Source organism: Nyctereutes procyonoides, unplaced genomic scaffold (genome assembly GCF_905146905.1).
Source record: "Nyctereutes procyonoides isolate TBG_1078 unplaced genomic scaffold, NYPRO_anot_genome, whole genome shotgun sequence".
Classification (NCBI taxonomy): domain Eukaryota; kingdom Metazoa; phylum Chordata; class Mammalia; order Carnivora; family Canidae; genus Nyctereutes; species Nyctereutes procyonoides.
Genome location: NW_026575147.1, coordinates 12,484,369 through 12,502,793, shown reverse-complemented (window position 1 = coordinate 12,502,793; position 18,425 = coordinate 12,484,369). Strand labels below are relative to the sequence as shown.

General features: G+C 39.1%; 2 protein-coding genes across 4 annotated transcripts in view; both read left to right on the top strand.

Annotated features, from left to right (window-relative positions):
* CSDE1 (cold shock domain containing E1) overlaps positions 1-1,460 on the top strand; it is a 40,014-nt gene extending 38,554 nt beyond the window's left edge. For all 3 annotated transcript variants that reach the window (XM_055312370.1, XM_055312369.1, XM_055312368.1), the window contains one exon: positions 143-1,460. In XM_055312370.1, coding sequence (XP_055168345.1) covers positions 143-190 — 48 coding nt within the window. In that variant the 3' untranslated portion in view covers positions 191-1,460. The remainder of the gene's footprint in view (positions 1-142) is intronic.
* A 128-nt stretch (positions 1,461-1,588) lies between these two features.
* Positions 1,589-11,633, top strand: NRAS (NRAS proto-oncogene, GTPase). Its single transcript, XM_055312624.1, has 7 exons — positions 1,589-1,718; positions 2,225-2,352; positions 4,502-4,680; positions 6,857-7,016; positions 7,553-7,676; positions 8,018-8,059; positions 8,165-11,633. The coding sequence occupies exons 2-5, from the start codon at positions 2,242-2,244 to the stop codon at positions 7,670-7,672; spliced, it is 570 nt and encodes a 189-aa protein (XP_055168599.1). The 5' UTR covers positions 1,589-1,718; positions 2,225-2,241; the 3' UTR covers positions 7,673-7,676; positions 8,018-8,059; positions 8,165-11,633.
* The last annotated feature ends 6,792 nt before the right edge of the window (positions 11,634-18,425 follow it).

Below are 18,425 nucleotides of genomic sequence, written 5' to 3'. Positions count from 1 at the left end.
CTTCCTGATACTCAGATTTTACATAATAGATCAGGAGGGCTTACTATGGATTTCCTCATCTGGGAAAGAAACGGTCGTCGTGGTTACGATGATTAAAAGTAATGCTTGTATAGCCATTAACTACAGTTTTACTTCTTCACAGGGATTTGGTGCAGAAAGAAAGATCCGTCAAGCTGGTGTCATTGACTAACCACATCCACAAAGCACATCATTAATCCACTATGATCAAGTTGGGGGGATTCTGGTGAAGGGTTCTGAATATCTCCCTCTTCATCCCTCCCAAAATCTGGAATACTTATTCTATTGAGCTATTACACCAGTTTTAACACCTTCCTCGTGTTATGTTTAAAAAAATAAATAAATTTAAGAAAACCATTTTAAAAATTATGCACAGTTGCAGCCTGGAAAACTTAAGGTGGCGCCTTATAGTATCAATTTTAGGAGCTTTATTTGGTGCATTTAACGCAACTGGTAATTGCAAAATCCACTTCGCCTGTGTAAGTGAAAATATAGACTGTTATCTTGTTGGCCCTATGAAATTCTGCACTTGGTATTTAGCATATACTCTACCTTCATTACTATCTGGCACGATGTTCTGCCTTAGCACTCAGTTGCATTCTTTTCCTTTTCTTTCCTGTTCATTATGCTTTAATTCTGAGGACCATATGAAGGTAGAATATATTAAAAATTAACAAAAATTATAAAAATTTGTATAGGCAAACCATTTCCTTCCTTAAGTTGATGGCCAAATGTTAAAATGTTATTTTTCATATCATTTATAATCTTGTCACAGTCCACTTAACGAAGTTTGGTTAGATTTCAGTGAAAATTATCTTCCAGAGTAGTTTCTTTTTTCCTGGGATTGGGGAGGGGGGGTAACTTTACTATAATTAGTATGTATGGTGCAGAATTTCATGCAAATGAGGTGTGCCAGCAGTGTGGTAATTTAATCGTATTTAAACAACAACAACAAAAAAGAATGCACAAACTTGCTGCTGCTTAGATCACTGCAGCTTCTAGGACCCAGTTTCTTTTACTGATTTAAAAACAAAACAAAAAAAAATAAAAAAGTTGTGCCTGAAATGAATCTTGTTTTTTTTATAAGTAGCCGCCTGGTTCCTGTGTCCTGTGAAATACAGGCACTTGACCCTTGGTGTAGCCTCTGTTCGACTTTATATCACGGGAACGGATTGGTCTGATTTCTTGGCCCTCATCTTGAATTGGCCACATCCAGGGCCCCTGGCCAGTGGACTGAAGGCTTTGTCTAAGATGACAAGGGCAGCTCAGGGGATGTGGGGGAGGGCGCTTTTATCTTCCCCGTTGTCATTTGAGGTTTTGATCTTCTCTGGGTAAAGAGGCCGTTTATCTTTGTAAACACAAAACATTTTTGCTTTCTCCAGTTTTCTGTTAATGGCGAAAGAATGGAAGCGAATAAAGTTTTACTGATTTTTGAGACTCTAGCACCTAGCGCTTTCATTTTTGAGGCGTCCTGTGTGGGAGGGGCGGGAATGGGTGCGGCCCGCCGCGTGACTCCTGGGTCGGGGGCCCACGTGGCCGGGGCGGGGACTCGGGCGCCCGGGGCGCCGACTGATTACGTAGCGGGCGGGGCCGGAAGTGCCGCTCCCTAGTGGGGGCTGTTCATGGCGGTTCCGGGGTCTCCAACCTTTCTCGTAGTTGTGGTCCTAAATACGTCGGAAGCGGAGGCGGCGAAGCTTGAGGTAAGGTTCTGTGGTGTGTAGCGTTCGTCTTTGGAGCATACGGGCGCCTCCTTGTTGCCCGGAATCGAACGGAGTCTGCAGACCGGAGACAAAGGCCCTTGGGCGGGGGTCCTTCGTTTTAAGCCCTATGGGGAGATTTTTGAAGACTGGTGGGGGTGGAAGACGAGGGGCCGGGCTGGAGGCTTCCCCACCGGAGCTGAGAAGACTTGCGGGAGGTGGAGGAAGGGGGGGGGGGTTCCTTTACCTTAGGCTGAGGGCGGGGCCCACGGACTGTTGAAAAATAGAGCAGGGTGGGGGTAGCCAGGCGACTAACCACAGTTCTGAGGCCCGCAGTAACCTGCGAGGGTTTTTGCGCTCCGGAATCACCTTGAGAGCCGAGTGGAAGTTCACGTGTATGGAGCCGATACATTTCAAACTCAACGTTTTAGTTACTATTGATTATAGAAAGCTTTTGAAGTTCTCTAGATGTGGCTCGCCCATTAAACCTAATTGCTGCTTTCCCACAGGTTCTTGCTGGTGTGAAATGACTGAGTACAAACTGGTGGTGGTTGGAGCAGGTGGTGTTGGGAAAAGCGCACTGACAATCCAGCTAATCCAGAACCACTTTGTAGATGAATATGATCCCACCATAGAGGTGAGGCCGGGTGGTAGTGTGCTGACCCTACCTCTGGCTTTTGGTTCCCCCCTACACGTATCCTTTAGCCAAAGGAATCATCAAGAGAGAAAGTAGAAGTTATTTGGGGTGCTGCATTCAGGAGTACAATAACGAAGCTTTCCATGTTTGTGGAGAAGAGCTCATTTTTATTAATTGGTAAAGATTTTCTTAAAAATCGGCAGTTTAGTAAACTGTTGCATATTCATTGTTGAACTCATGACAGCTCTATTGAAAAGAAACAGGCCATACATAGTAAGAGTGACTGAGTAATAGGATGTGGATAAAGGATTCAAAAATCTAGGTGTTCTTCAATTTTAATTAGCTGGTTGAAGCAGCTGAGACTGGGCTGTAGTGGAAAGAACATGAGATTTTGAGTCACTGCCTAGATTTCTTTCAGTCCCTGTTTGTAGTTTATTTCATTTTGTTATATTGAGCAAATCACTTAAACTCTGAGCCTCATTTTCCTCATCTTTTAAAGTACCATAAACATGTCCTGCCTATCACACACACAAGAATGTTGAGGAAAAATCAGTATAATTTTTTGTGTGCGTTCATGTTATATATTGGCTTGAATAAATGGCATCTTAGGTCCTTTAAATAAAAGATTTATTCAGCTTAGAAATGTCTGACTAGAGATTTATGTTAATCCACACTGTGGTCTTTCTACTGCCTTGCCACTGACTGTTTAATAGACGCTAGCTATCATGGCAATTATTAAAAATTAATCATTAGTCCTTGGCAGAAATTTCATTTTAAGCTTAGCTTTAGCATTAATAGTTAGGACCTTTTAATATTCTTCTGAGTTGTGTTTATTGAAGGGTAATATACATACAGTAAAATACACAAATGGCATAGCTATAGCTCAAGAACCAAAATTTTTAAGGCCACAACTCAGAAATATAGACCATTTCCAGTGCCCCAGAGAGTTCTCCCATGCCACTTTCCAGTCAGTAAACCCCCACCTTGCCAGGAAATAACCACTTCTCTGACTTCTGTTATTGTACATTAGTTTGACTAACACACACCTATATCATTTTAATTTTGCTCGTTTTCTTGGAACACTCATACACTTTATCGTATTTTGTGCTTCCAGTTTTGGCAATGTGAGTTCTATGTTAATTTGAAAGTGTATTACAGTCCAACAGTGAAGTTGAGTTACAGACACCAATCAGTAAACTGGGAAACCAAGTCCCATTCTGTTTCTGGAGCCAGATCTTTACCAAGTGTGATAGGTTTTCTTTGAATTGAATTCCCAAAACATAACTATTAAAATACAAGTAAAAATTTTGTCTTAGGGCCAAATTGAAAACTTTTGAAACATGGGATCCCTGGGTGGCTCAACAGTTTGGCATCTGTCTTGGCCCGGGGCGCGATCCTGGAGACCCAGGATAGAGTCCCACATTGGGGTCCCTGCATGGAACCTGCTTCTCCCTGTGCCTGTGTCTCTGCCCCTCCCTCCCTCTCTCTCTCTCTCTCATGAATAAATAAAATCTTTAAGAAAAAAAAAACAAAACACCCTTGAAACATAAATATGTATGATCTGTACATGTTTTTCTTAAGAATTATAATTATATACCTTATTTGAAACCTTTAGGAATTTGATTCAGGAATATTTCCCAAAGGTAAAAATCCACCATGATTAGAAAAAGATTTTTGTGGTATAATCTTGTTCAAAATAAAAGGTATTTGTATATTTAGTCATAAATGTAAATGACACTGTGCCCAGGGCCAGGTATAATTGGTGGAGGTATGTTTAGAATTTTAAATGTATAATAAATAAGAAAAGTCCAGTTCATACCTTAGTAAAATACATTGTGAAACCTAATCCCGGGTCTAACTTTAATAGAGCTGTCTGAATTACCACATTTTTCCTCTTTCCAGGAACAGAATGGCCACATTTTCCTTTCTGCAGGCATATAGGATTTGGGGATTTTTTTCCTAGGGTGACATTAAGTATGTTCTCTTGTGATCGTATATTAGGAGTTTGAGGGACAAATTCCTAATAGAGATGGAAAGAACTTAGCTAGGAGCTTATCTAATCTTGGCAATAGCATTGCATTCCCTATGGTTTCTAATAAAAATGAAATTTTCCTCTCTCCTTGCCATCTCCTACCCTCCACACCCCCAGGATTCTTACCGAAAACAGGTGGTTATAGACGGTGAAACCTGTCTGTTGGATATACTGGATACAGCTGGTCAAGAAGAGTACAGTGCCATGAGAGACCAATACATGAGGACAGGCGAAGGCTTCCTCTGTGTATTTGCCATCAATAATAGCAAATCATTTGCAGACATTAACCTCTACAGGTACTAGGAACATTTTTCTGAAAGAATGATCTATAAGTGTATTCTGAAGCTTTGTGGGGGAACAGGAAATGAGGATACCGCATTAGGGAATATAGCGTTTTTAATCATGAGAAGAGTTGGTTTCAGATTGTTTAACATTGAGGATCTGGGGTTATCACTGAAAGTTAATATTGGAATTTATTTTATATAATACACTATAGCTAGAATGTGTGATAATACTTAAATTAAGCTTACTAATGAGATAATTCAGAACTAAAGGTGGTGGTATAAGAGGTCACAAAGGAATTTCAGAGAGGAAAACATGTCTGAAAAATAGTTGTCAGTCATAGAAAAGAGAAAATGATAGGAAGAAATGGATGGGAGTAGATAAAGAGGAAAGATGGTCTTTCTCAATAGAACCATAAAGTTTCAAAGCTCACTCAGACCATAAAAAATTCTAGTACAACATCCTTGTTCAGATTCTGAACGAGTTGCAGGAAGTGGTTTGTTAGGTTTTCAAAGTCATAGTTGTTACTAGTAGCAGAGCCAGGACCAAAAACCCAGGGCTCCGTTTTCTTAGCTCTATGTTCCTTGAGCAGAGTAATATAATGGGTTGAAACTTGGCCCCATCATCTGTTGCCCATGGGACTTTGGGGCAAACTCTCAAATGTATGTGCCTCAGTGTCATTATCTATAATATGGAGAGAATAGTACCTGCCAAGAGTTGTAAAAATTACAAGTTAATAAACATGTTAATCACCCAGAAAAGTGCCTAGCACATAGTAAATGCTATGCAAGTGTTTTCCTGATAGCCTGCAGCCCTGGCTTGTACTCCGTTGGTATGGTATGATGATGTCTGCTCACGGAAACAAGCTAGTCCAAAACTTACTTCAGTGAGGTTTTTTTCTGCCTAAACCTGCTCTATTCTTCATTTGCTCTCTGGAAATAATAATATGTAAGAAAATGTCCCAACACTTGTCAAGTGTCCAACACTTGTCAAACATCTAATATTTGTTGAATTTCTAGAAGTCTTTTTCCCTCTTAGGCGGTCTTAAATTATGCTTTACAATAGGCCACTGCCATTACACCAAAGGTCAGTTCTGCAGACAGCCATTGTAACGCAGGTTCAGCACATGACTTTGTAATCCAAGGGTAGAGTCTGGAACAGTACTGTGCGGTATGGTAGCCACAACCTTATGTGATTATTTCAATTAATTAAAGTTAAATAAAATTGAAAAATCAGTTCCTTGACCATATAGCAACTGACTTCTCAAGTGTCCAGCAGCTACATATGACTAGTGGATATAGTTGGACAGTGCAGATAGAACCTTTCCATCATCGTGAAAAGTTCTATTGGACAGTATTGGTCAAGAGGATCTAGAGCAAAGTTTCCAAACTGCTGTATGGTATGTCTTATACGTCATTGAAGGGAGTGCTGTAAATTGGGAGTTCCAGATCCTTTAGTTACCCTTTAATAACACCTGTGGTGTTTTCTATTTGGTATCTTGGACTTCCAGCTATAATATTGTTTGAAGAAAATGTTTGGATACCACCTACCTAGAGAAGTGGATAGACTGTCTTTGATTAAATATGGTCATTCTTAAGAAAACCTCAAAAAGTTATTTTGAGGCAGTAAGCTTTACTTTTTATACTTCAGATCTTAATCTAGAGTGTGATTTCAAATTGCCAGTTAAATCCAGAGCCAAGCTCTTTGGAGAATCAAGGAGCCTAACAAGGGTGTGTGTCAAAAAAAGAATAGAATAGGGGCGCCTGGATGACTCAGATGATTAAGCGTCTGCCTTCAGCTCAAGTCATGATCCCAGGACCTGGAATTGAGCCCTACATCAGGCTCCCTGCTCAGCCAAGGGTCTGCTGCTCCCTCTGCCCCTCCTCCCCATTTGTGCTCTCTCTCTCTCACTTAAATAAAATCTTAAAAAAAAAAAAAAGAACAGCCATCCATTTCCACTAGAAGGTGAACCAGAACTTGGCTTCCCTATGGCTGCTGCATCAAATCTAAACCAGTCTACCTAGTATGCATGGTCCCTTATAATTAGTGAGAGAAAAAAGTGAAACTCCATACTAGACAATAATAGGGCTAAATAAAATTCATTAGAATCTTTTTTTTTTTACCTGCTCATGCTTTCCTAAAAACCTACTCTTACGTTATGATAACATAATCCCTTTTTTTTTTTTAAAGGGAACAGATTAAGCGAGTTAAAGATTCAGATGATGTACCTATGGTGCTAGTAGGAAACAAGTGTGATTTGCCAACAAGGACAGTTGACACAAAACAAGCCCATGAACTGGCCAAGAGTTATGGGATTCCATTCATTGAAACCTCAGCCAAGACCAGACAGGTACAGCAGAGCTTTGAGCATCTGGCGTGGGTTTTTGTTTAATGCAGAAAAAGTGTTAATACAGAGATAGGATCCATAGTCTTTGTTCTTACGGATTTTCAATATTCTTGTTTTTAATCTTCTGTTTAAATGCAAAATGAACTGATGAATATTCTGGTGTGGTATTTTACTCATTGACATGCTAATACTACTAAATATTACTAAGATGAAGACTCTTAGAAATATTAGACATTTCTCCATCAGCACCAGCCAGTGTTTAGGGCTTTTGCTCTCCTGAATCGATTATTTAGATCTGATAGTTCAGTATGACCCATGTTACCCATCTCCCTGTACTTAAATGTTATTTTTGCAAAATAGGCCATTCGTATGTTAGTCTTTTAATGTGATTCAATAAGAATGCTAAATTTGGTGTCCTCTTAAATCACCCTATTTTCATTAGCTAATTGGAATTTTAAATCCACATAAAGAAGTACAAAAGAAAGAGCTTACAACTTGGATTGTGTCTATTAAGCCTTCATTATTATGTTATTTTATAGGGTGTTGAGGATGCCTTTTACACACTGGTAAGAGAAATACGTCAGTACCGAATGAAGAAACTCAACAGCAGTGATGATGGGACTCAAGGTTGTATGGGGTTACCATGTGTGGTGATGTAACAAGGTGAGCATGTGGTCTCCTGACACAATTATGAATTTTATGATTTAGCATCGGGCGATTTGGAGGATTTGCTGTTACATTTTCTATGTTGCTATTTAACCAAGAGTGTCTGCTCATTTACAGTTGTAAAATATTTTCCTTATGGCATGCTTTCTGAGAGTACTGAAGTCTAAACTTTTTAAGGCATTGAAGTGTTCCTTAGACATTATTAAATAATATTGGACACTAGACAGTGTTATGAAACGTATGCTACCTTACCACATTCTTGGCACAGATTAGGAGTTGGAAGAATCACTACATCAAATCCCGATTATAATGATGTGGTATGTGTTCTTTTCTTATAGACACTTTTAAAGTTCTAGCATCAGAAAAGAGCCACTGTCAAGGTAGGACAGGTTTGGAAATGAATATATTATCATTCCTGTTGATTTCTTAGTCTTGTTTTTCTTATATTCTCTATGCTACTTACACAAATCCTGTCTTCATTTTAGCTGCACTGACACCCTGGTCCTGACTTCCCTGGAGGAGAAGTATTCCTGTTGCTATCTTCAGTCTCACAAAGAAGCTCCTGCTACTTCCCCAACTCTCAGTAGATCAGTACAATGTTCTCTATTTGAGAAGTTCTCCGAACAACTACCTCCTCACTTGGTTGTCTGACCAGAGAAATGAACCTCTTGTTCCTTCCCGCTGTTTTTCCACCCTGAGTTCTCCCCCAACACACATAAACAAACCTCTGCCATCCCAGGTTTTTCATCTGAAAAATAATTCATGCTCTGAAACAGAGAACAAAACTGTAGACATGAAATTCTGTAGGAAACAAGGTCTTGAGCTCAAAAGTAGCAACTGCTGGTGACCTTTTTTTCCCCCCTTTTTACTGTTGAACTTGGAACTATGTTGGTTTTTGGAGAAATGTCATAAGTTACTGTTTTGCTGAGAATATAGTTAAGTTGACATTTGGTTTGTTTGTAATATTAGCTATTTTCTATAAATTGGCATCTGCTCTGCATTCATAAATACACGAGTGAATTCTGACTTTTGAGTCTATCCTAGTGTTCTTGACTTTCACATAATTAAATCTAACTCTTGCAGCAAAGTGCCTTTTTCTTAGAAGTGGTTTGTAGACTTGCTTTATAATACTTCAGTGGAATAGATGTCTCAAAAACCATAATACATGGAAATGAATGTCTGAGACACACCTATAACCTGTCTACCTTTAAGGGAAAGACATACCGATGTGATAGCAGATGCCATTTCTTATGTGTATGAAGTTGGATTTCCAGAGACCTGATTTGGGTCTCTTCCAAGAGAAAGGTGAAACTGGAAACAATTATGAATAATTTCACTTAATTTTTACTTAATCTCTACTTTGGGGGAGGGCAGGGGGTAGGTTACCACTTACAAAAATGTATGCAATTTGTTTCTTCTAGCTTACTGATAATGAACTTCCATTCATATTTAAATTTAGGTCATATATGAAAGCTCTGCATTTGCTGCAGGTGTTCAAAATTGTAACACTTTAATGCAGTTTTATTTAATAGCTATGATTAATGATTTTCAAGCCTCAGATGTATTAAAACAAATTTTCACAGAATATCATGGTATTTTAATTATGTATATAATTGCCCTCATTCCCTTTCTCACCCCACCCTGTCCCTCACCCCACCACAGTGGCGGCTTGGTGTTTCAGTTGAGTAAAGCATGGTGCTAAGAGCCCAGGGTCACAGTTTCAAAACTTGAGCAAGCCAATTAGCATCACAGAGAGAGAAATCCTCCCATGTTTGCTTATTGCACCAATAACTCCAGCTAGTAGTTTTGCCAGATGCATAATGTTAGTCCTGTAAGGAAGGAAGAGGTCAGTTAGCACAAATCCTTTACCATGCATGACTGGAAAACTTGCCATCTTGAGGAGGGTCAACCTAGAGGTTTTTATATATAAAGTTTTTAGACTTTTTTCAGCCATGTGGAAACTCTGAATTAAACCAATTCTTTTTTCGTTATTTTGAAAATGATGCCTCAGATCAAAAATTTTTAAATTATCTCTATTCATAATATTCTTTGAAGGGTTCAAAACAGGATGTTGATGAATTAATCTGTGCATACCAGATATAATAAGCTGATGAGTTTGTTCAAAACAAGGATAGCCTTTCTATTGAAATTGCTGTTTGAGAAGGCAATGGAAAATAGAATTAATTGCTAGTTATGAGGATTTGGAGGTAGAGCTTTTCTGTTTGCAGATAATTTCATGGTAATTCTAATGAAAAATAGACTTGGAAAACTTTTGGTGAAAAAGACTAGTTCCAAAATGGCTACTTTCTGTTCTGGTCTTCTGATGTGTAAATATTTAGTGAGGTCCTCCATCTTCTAAAATGAATTTTCCTATAAGTAAACTCCACATTGCCTTGAAATGAATTCTGCAGAGGGGAAGAAACATCAACTGTGCCCAGAGTGGAATAAATCCAGAGAGTTGTGTTCCTCAGTAATTTTGAGAGCTTTCACATATAGTCAACACCTGTAGACAGAAACTCGGCTGCTCTGTTTCCACTTCTCGTGGAACCTAGATTGAGCCTTATCACCTCTGTCCTTGTCATTGTCTTCCACCACCTCCTCTGCTCTGTGTGACTGACAGTAGGATTCTTTTTTTAAATATCAAATTTAGGGGAAAAGATACTCATTTTAGCCCTAATAAGGATGTACTTTACGTTTTTTTTCAAGTATGTTCTAAGCACAGAAGTATATAAATGGGGCCAAGATTCAGACTTCAAAATGTTCTTTTAATAGCTTCTTAAGAAGTTAGGTGTAGGTGTGAATTTTGGCACAATAGAGTGACAGACTTACAGTTAAATGCTGAATGACTTCAGTTGGTGTGAAATAAAGTGTTGTTTTTAGAATATGTTTGTAATTGCTGAAAACAACTGCAGTTTACCTCAAAATCTGAAGAGTCTCTTTCCCCAAGTTAAGTGCCTGGCCAGCTGTTATGAATTACATACTGCTTTGTGTGTGTTTGTGTTTTAAAGGTTGCACCTTCAAGAGTGTGAAAATAAGATGCTCTGTCTAAAGGCTACCATGCCTAATCTGTAAATGAAACTGTTGTGCTGTATTTGCTCCAGCAGCATACTCTAGAATGTTACTTGCTAATATAATATCATACTTATTACAGTTTTCACTTTGGTGTAATAGATAAAATTATTTCCGGTATGTATTTTAGTGGGCCCATGTTTAGTCTTTCATCATCCTTTAAACTGCTGTGAATTTTTTGTCTTGACTTGAAAGCAAGGATAGAGAAACACTTTAAAGAGATATTTTGGTTTTTTTCCCATTCCAGAATTTGTGAGCATAGTCATATTTTGCTTTACATTTACAGTCATAAACTCTCAAGCTGGCAGCTACAACCAAGAACCAAAAAATGGTGCATCCTGCTTCTTGTAATTCATCTCTGCTAATAAATTATGAGAAGCAAGGATAATTAATTAGGGAAAATATGTTATTTAGGTGGTTTCTATAAGCAAGGGACTATAATTCTTGTACATTATTTTTCATCTTTGCTGTTTCTTTAAGCAGTCTAATGTGCCACAAAATTATTTTTTAAGGTGTTTCCTGTAAGGATTGTTTTAAAGGTGTTCTCATTATGAGTAGTTGTAGATATGTTTCAAAATATAACTGGTGATTTTTAAAGGCCTGAGTACTGACCTAAGAAGCAATTATATGAATTCTACTCTGGAGGGAAGAGAGGATGTTAATGGAAATTGTTTGACTTTTACATTTCTGTGCCATCGAATATAGGTAAAAATACCAATTGTGCAATTCTGCTGTTTAAACAGAAACTATTGGCCTCCTTGGCCCTAAATAAAAGGGGCTGATATTTTAAGTTGACTATTTTATTGTAAATTAATCCATCCTAATTTTTAAAAATTGATTGAATGTTTTTCTTGTTAAATGTTTAAAAATAAAAACTGGAAGTTCTTTGCTTAGTCATAATTCTTTTTTCGACTGAAGTGCCTGTATTGAAAGCTAATATCAGTTTTAGACTTTGGGATGTGACATTTGGACAATGTTTGGAAGACCCACATTTGTAAAATATATCAAAGCCTGCTTTTAAACTATTACCTTGGGGGTGATTCGTAGCCATGATCCATAGCTATATGTACTAATATGAGGTGCTTGAAACTATCTTTGGAAATCTTTTGTTCTATTTTTGCATTACTGTACAATCTGCCAATCTTAGTATCAGAAGAATGTTGGTATAGGAGTCAAAGAACGTGGGTTCCAACTATAATTTTACTACTCTGGCCCATAATTTCCTCATTTGCGGAATAGTAAAGTTGAATTAGTATATCTCCGATTCCCAGCCCTAATTAAGGAGATGTAATTACTTAAAAAAAACAAAAAACTTCATACCTAGTATTTTCCACCTAATACTGGACTACTGTGATTATGAGGATTTTGGTTTATTCTACCAAAAACATTTTTACTTTCACTTTTTCTTTAAAAGAGGACAAGGAAGGAGGATATCATTAATATTTGACTGAATTAAGCGCAAAAATAAATGTAAATGACAAAATACTGTTTCTAGATAGGACTAGTAGGAACTACAAACATTTTAGATTATAAAATGTAAGTGAAACACAGAATATGGGCTTTGTATATCTAAAATATTTCCCCCTTAAATCAATCACCTGTGCCTACTATCATTTATTTTCTGCTAATATTTGATCCTTTAGTAGAGAAAGAAGAAAGAAAAGGATGTTTTCTGGCTTCTGCTGATGGCTGCTATTCTGTTTGTCGATATGAAGCTACAAAGAGACATGATGAAAAGGTAGCTTAGGAAGCTTGTTTATTTGTAATATGTGGAGACCTTCCATGCATCTTCTGTGTTGTTAAGATTTCTGTTCTTAGAAAAGCAAAACCCAAGGTCATTAAAAGGCTAACATAGTTAGATGAGCTATTTGATATCCATAAGTATGGATAAAAGGGCCAAGAGGCCATGCTAGTGACTGAGCATTTTGCAAAACTGCTAAAGAGACATTTCGGAGTGTCTAACTTCATGACTTAAGAGCACAAGATCGGTGTCCATAGTATCCAAGTGGGTAAATATGCCTTGTATTGCTTTAAAAATAACTGAGCACTGAAATGTGGTAAGAGCAAACTGGAACTCTAGGAACATAGGAAGTACAGGAAACAAATCCCTTTTGCAGTGCCAAAAGGAGCACTAAAAAGGTTCAGATTCATGAACTGGAAGTAAATCTCCCAAATGGATCATTCTTACCTAGAGATTCTGTATTCGTGATTTACTTCACACTTGTGCCAAAACAGTTTATTAACCCACCACATGTAATTTTTCACCTTAAAAGAATGAACTTAGTCCCTTCTTAAAGTAGTATAAATACTCCAGTATAAATACAGTGTACCACCAATTTGTGGGAGTGTAGAAAGAGAACAAGAAGTAGCACTCACCCCCTGTTGGGAGTTAAAGTGATATTAAATGTTTCTCAAATGTTTCTAAAGATAGAGGTGGCTACCAGCCTGACTGCCTACCAAGGGAGGACTAGGTTGGGGCCTAGCACTTGCCTCCTGGAGCCTTTAAGCACAGGAGCCTGATATACTATCCAACTTAGGAAAAGAACTCTAGAATGGCTGCTGTGAAAGGGATACAATTTGGCACTATTGACCCTTTCTCTAGACGCTACAGATGTGTGAGTTACATCTAAGTCCCAAAGAAAACTTGCACATCATTTTAAAACATCTTAGTACAAGTTGTTAGTACATTTATAGCTGAGACCTGACAGCCCTGATTTTTTAATCAATGGAATGAAATTTAAAGACACCTTCAAAGTTAGATCAAGAACTCTCATAAATGTATACTTGTTTTGCCTGTGAATTTGAGGAGTTTGACATTTAATAAAGTCCAAAATGAAACTCTAGTATATGAACTAAAGTTACCAACACCTGTGCCTGTGCCACCCCCACTGTACCTGGTGTGACACTTCCTCTCAGAGAACCACATTTGGATCCCCACTGTACGGCAGAGCCACATGCCCTAGCAAAATATATTTGGTTCAGTGGCTCACTAAATTTTCCCTATAACTTTCCTTCCTAATTCCTTTAGCAAGTTTTTATTGAATACCTATTATGTGCTTGGACGCACAGTAGCAAACCAGATAGACATTGGTTCCTTATTCATCTGTTATGTTCTATTGAGAGATCACTAAAACAAAACTTCTTAGTTGGAATTTGGTGGTCATTTCAAAGACTCTACCCAGTTTTCCTGACTCCTTCCCAGTCCTTCTCAGAATGCTGAAGGCTGCCCAAGACACACAGAAACTATTTCATGCCTCATTGCCATTTGGGCCTCTCCGTTTCAAATCAGGGTTCTGTAGAAACAAACTATATAGCTACACGACTTCAAAGTGCTCTTATGAACCTCATCTCACGTACTCCTCAACAGCAAGGTGATACAGGAATGGTCTCCATTTCACTGCTGGGAAAACCAAATCTCCTAAAAATGGATGGATTTATTTAGATTTGAGCCCAGGTCTCCTGATTTCAGGTCCTGTGCTCTTTTTGGTTCACTTAATGTTGAAACCATGCTTCTCAAAGCCCTTGAAGTCTCATAAAGAAGACTTCTGAGGAAGCCTGAGTGAATGGAGCCTGAGTGAATGCTCTTCCTCCTTTGTCCCCCTAATTCAACCAAAGCAGTCCACTTTCATCCGTTTTTCATGTTGGGTTTTCATTCAAGATTTAGTTTGAATATTTCATAAGAAAAAGTTCAAACACCACTTGACTTCACCAATCTACTTCTACAAACATCTCTCAGTGGGGAATCACTAGGTCACATCCTCATGTCCAGTCCAGAACACAGTACCCTCTAGGCACAGTCATGGTCATTGCACAACTAAGCAATAGTGAGGCAGGATATAACACCTGGTTCAGAGCCCCCACTCGAGCCAGAATACCTGAACTACTGCTTACCAGTAACTGTAAGCTTTTGGGCAAGTCAACCTCTCTATATCTAAATTTCTTAAAAAATAAAAATAAAAATAAAAAAATAAATTTCTTCCACTGTAAAACAGAGGTAATAGTTCCTCAAAAGACAATCGTAAAGGGGCACCTGGGTGGCTCAGTTGGTTAAGTGTCTGACTCTTGATTTCAGCTCAGGTCATGATCACAGGGTTGTGAAATCAAGCCCCACAGGGGGCTCCATGCTGGGCATGAAGCCTGCTTAAGATTCTCTGTGCCCACCCTCCTCCAGGCACACGTGCACATGCACTCGCTCTCTCTCTCTCAAAAAAAAAGACTATTATGAAAATTAGATTAGTTAATACATGTTTAAGGAAAAAAACAAAAAAGCAAAAGCTTGGAACAGTCCTCAGTGCAATTCCCATCGCAGGAACCCCAAAGGATGCCTCCCTCTCACTTCCAACAGAACACTCTACACTGTTAGGTTTAGATTGTTATGTTAAAAGCAAATTGCTAAATTTAGTTCCATTCAAGAGACAGAAAACAAAGTTTGTCTCATGGAAAAGGATGAGTCTTATAAATTTGACTTCTTTATTTTTAGGCATGTATGGGAAATTGTTACGGACAGGAAAATGAGGCTGAATCCAGTAGAATTCCACAGGTTTTGTTATACTCCAAACGAAAACTGATTACTTAGATATTAAGTAACTCTTACATACCTCTAACAGGGTGACAAAAACAGTCCATAGATGCTGCTGGCAAAAGGGTTGTGTTCCCAAACCAGAACTTGTAATGAACTCAGAACTGCTCCCACTGAGGCGATGGAACAGAAGGTGCAGTTAATTGATCCTGAGAGCACACTTAGGGCCCCCCCCCCTCCAGCCTCATTGGCAACTTTGGCATCTCTGAGCCGATGAGTAATGGGGGACATGGAGAAGGGTGGGGTGAAAGGCAGGCTGGAAAGGGGTGGGAGCTAGCTCCCAGCGGGTTCCACAGCAGGAAGGGAGACCTGCTAAAGCAGAAGGGCTCTGTATAGATCACAGTTTCCAGCTGCCATGCCTTTTTGTCTACAACCCTGAAGCCATGGTCAGTACCCATCCTCCCTATCTGACAGTGACTGAACATAGTAGGGTACGAGAGTTGGGCCAATTCTGCTCCCTACAGGACTCCTTGAAGTTCCTCCTTGTGAGGAACTCCCCATGGGCCTGGCCAAAACTTTCCCAGACTACAATTTGAGGCTCTTTCTATTTATCCTCCTCCTTTCCCTCTCTCCTCTTATACCTGTCAGATCGCATCACACTATGGTCTGAAGACTTTCCCTGCTGACTACTGCTCCCTCCTCTTTTATCTTTCATAGGCATTACCCCAATAAATTTCTTGTATGTCTCACTTCTATCTCCAGTTCAGGATTCCCTCCTGAGCTCCAAAGCCAAATACCCAACTGCTGACTGGACATTTCCACTTTGATGAGTTAAGCCAGATATTATTGGCTTTGGCCTTAATCCTAACCATCCTGTTGTATTATCTTCCTACAATCACAAGAAAACTTGAGACTTACTCTCGACAGCTCCTCTTCCATCACCATCCATATCCAATTTGTGGTTTGATGGTCTTGTCCTCAAAATAGGTCACATCTGTCACTTCGACTGCAGTTCTACAGTGATTGTCTCAGTTTAAGCCTTTCTCATCTTCAACCAAGATTTCCAAAAATGACCTTTTAATGGTTTTCCTTCCTCCAGCTTTTCTCCCTTCCTAACCATACTGTCACCAAAGGGATCTCCTGAAATGCAATTTCCTGCAATGCAAATAGGTCATACAAGAGACAATACAATACAGAAGCAACACACGAAGGCTTTGGCTTAGAATGAATCTAAGTTCAAACCCTGACTCTGCCTCTCTTGATTGCATAACTATGGACAATCACTTAATATTTCTAAGCCTCAGTTAACTTCATTTGAAAAATGAAGATTAGGGATGCCTGGGTGGCTCAGTGATTGAGTGTCTGCCTTTGGCTCAGGTTGTGATCCCGGGGTCTTGGGATCAAGTCCTGCGTTGGGCTCCCTGCAGGGAGCCTGCTTCTCCCTCTGCCTGTGTTTCTGCCCCTCTCTCTCTGTGTCTCTCATGAATGGATAGATAAAATCTTTATTTAAAAAAGAAGAAAAAATGAAGATTAATAATAATAGCTACCACATAGAAACGTTGTGAAGATTAAATGAGATAATAAACATAGGTTAATTGGGGAAAGTTATATGGTCAAAATATATTTTAACTCATTTTTTATTCATTTTTTTTTTTTTTTTTAGTAAGCTCACATCCAGCGTGGAGTCCAACATGAGGCTCAAACTCACAACCCTGAGCTGAGATCAAGAGTCAGACACTTAACTGAGCCACCCAGATGCCCCTGTTATTACTTCATATTGTTCCTGAAAACTTTTCAGTGGTTCCCCAGGGCTATAATGATTACATTCAAAATCCTTAGCATGGGGCACCTCCGTGGCTCAGTTGGTTAAGCATCTGCCTTCAGCTCAGGTCATGATCTCAGGGTCCTGGGATTGAGTCCCATATCAGGCTCCCTGCTCAGCAAGGAGTCTGCTTCTCCCTCTACCCCTCCCTCTGCTTGTGCTCTCTCTCTCTCTCTCAAATACATAAATTAAATCTTTAAGAAAAAAAAAAACATGGTACGATTTTGCCTCAGTTTTCTCCCTGTATCTTGGCAGGAATCTTCTCAAACTCTATCCTTCCATCACAACCATACTGAACCTATTGCAATTCCACAAATGAGTCATGAATTCTTGAAAATAGTGCATTTTTTAAAAAGGGTCTGGGCCCTGCAACAGATTGGTATATAAGCCTTTGAAGTTGGGTGATAGGGAATGCTGATAGGATAAGAGCATGAAGTAACTCGGGCAATCCCATAAATTTGAGAAAATTTGTTTTCTCTATAGCATTCCACAGTCATGGAAATTTACTCAAGAAGTTCTTAAATTATCTTTTTGAGGGGGGAGTGGGCAATTTTCTGTAAGTGCATTATAATATTTATGTGGAAAGAGGTCTTGGTGACCCACTAGAGACTTGTATGAGGTATCTAAATATCTACCGAAATCTAAACAGTTCTGAGAAGAGATCTACTTCTGTCCTCTGTTCTCAGTTACAGAATTGCTTGAAAACCATCTCCCATCATTAGAAATCATGTCATTTTGTTCTCTTCATAGCACCCATTACTACCTGAAATTACATTTCCCATTAGAATATAGAAAGAGGCCTTGTCTTTCTTGTTCACTATACATATGCCATTGCCCAGGACAATATCTGGTTAGGTTTTCAAAAATTGAGGCCACACAACTAGTAAGAATTGAGATATGTCTAGAACCGAGGTCTCTCTGACCTTACCCACTAAACTTGAGTGTCCTTGAGTATCCAAGAAATACTTATTGATCCAATAAATGAAGAGTCAATGAATGGGCTTTTTAAAAATTTTTTTTTAATTTATGATAGTCACACACAGAGAGAGAGAGAGAGAGAGAGGCAGAGACATAGGCAGAGGGAGAAGCAGGCTCCATGCACCGGGAGCCCAACGTGGGATTCGATCCCGGGTCTCCAGGATCTTGCCCTGGGCCAAAGGCAGGCGCCAAACCTCTGCGCCACCCAGGGATCCCGAATGGGCTTTTTTAAAAAGAATTATTTATTTATTTATTTGAGTGAGAGAAAATCTCAAGCAGACTTGGCACTGAGCATGGGGCCCAACATGGGGCTTGATCCCATTACTCTGAGATCACGACCTGAGCCGAAACCAAAAGT

Excerpts from the sequence above, each read along its gene's own strand:
- NRAS (XM_055312624.1), top strand. The coding sequence starts at position 2,242 with ATGACTGAGTACAAACTGGTGGTGGTTGGAGCAGGTGGTGTTGGGAAA. Across the intron at positions 2,353-4,501 it reads AATATGATCCCACCATAGAG|GATTCTTACCGAAAACAGGT; the intron begins GTGAGGCCGGGT and ends CCACACCCCCAG. Across the intron at positions 4,681-6,856 it reads GCAGACATTAACCTCTACAG|GGAACAGATTAAGCGAGTTA; the intron begins GTACTAGGAACA and ends TTTTTTTTAAAG.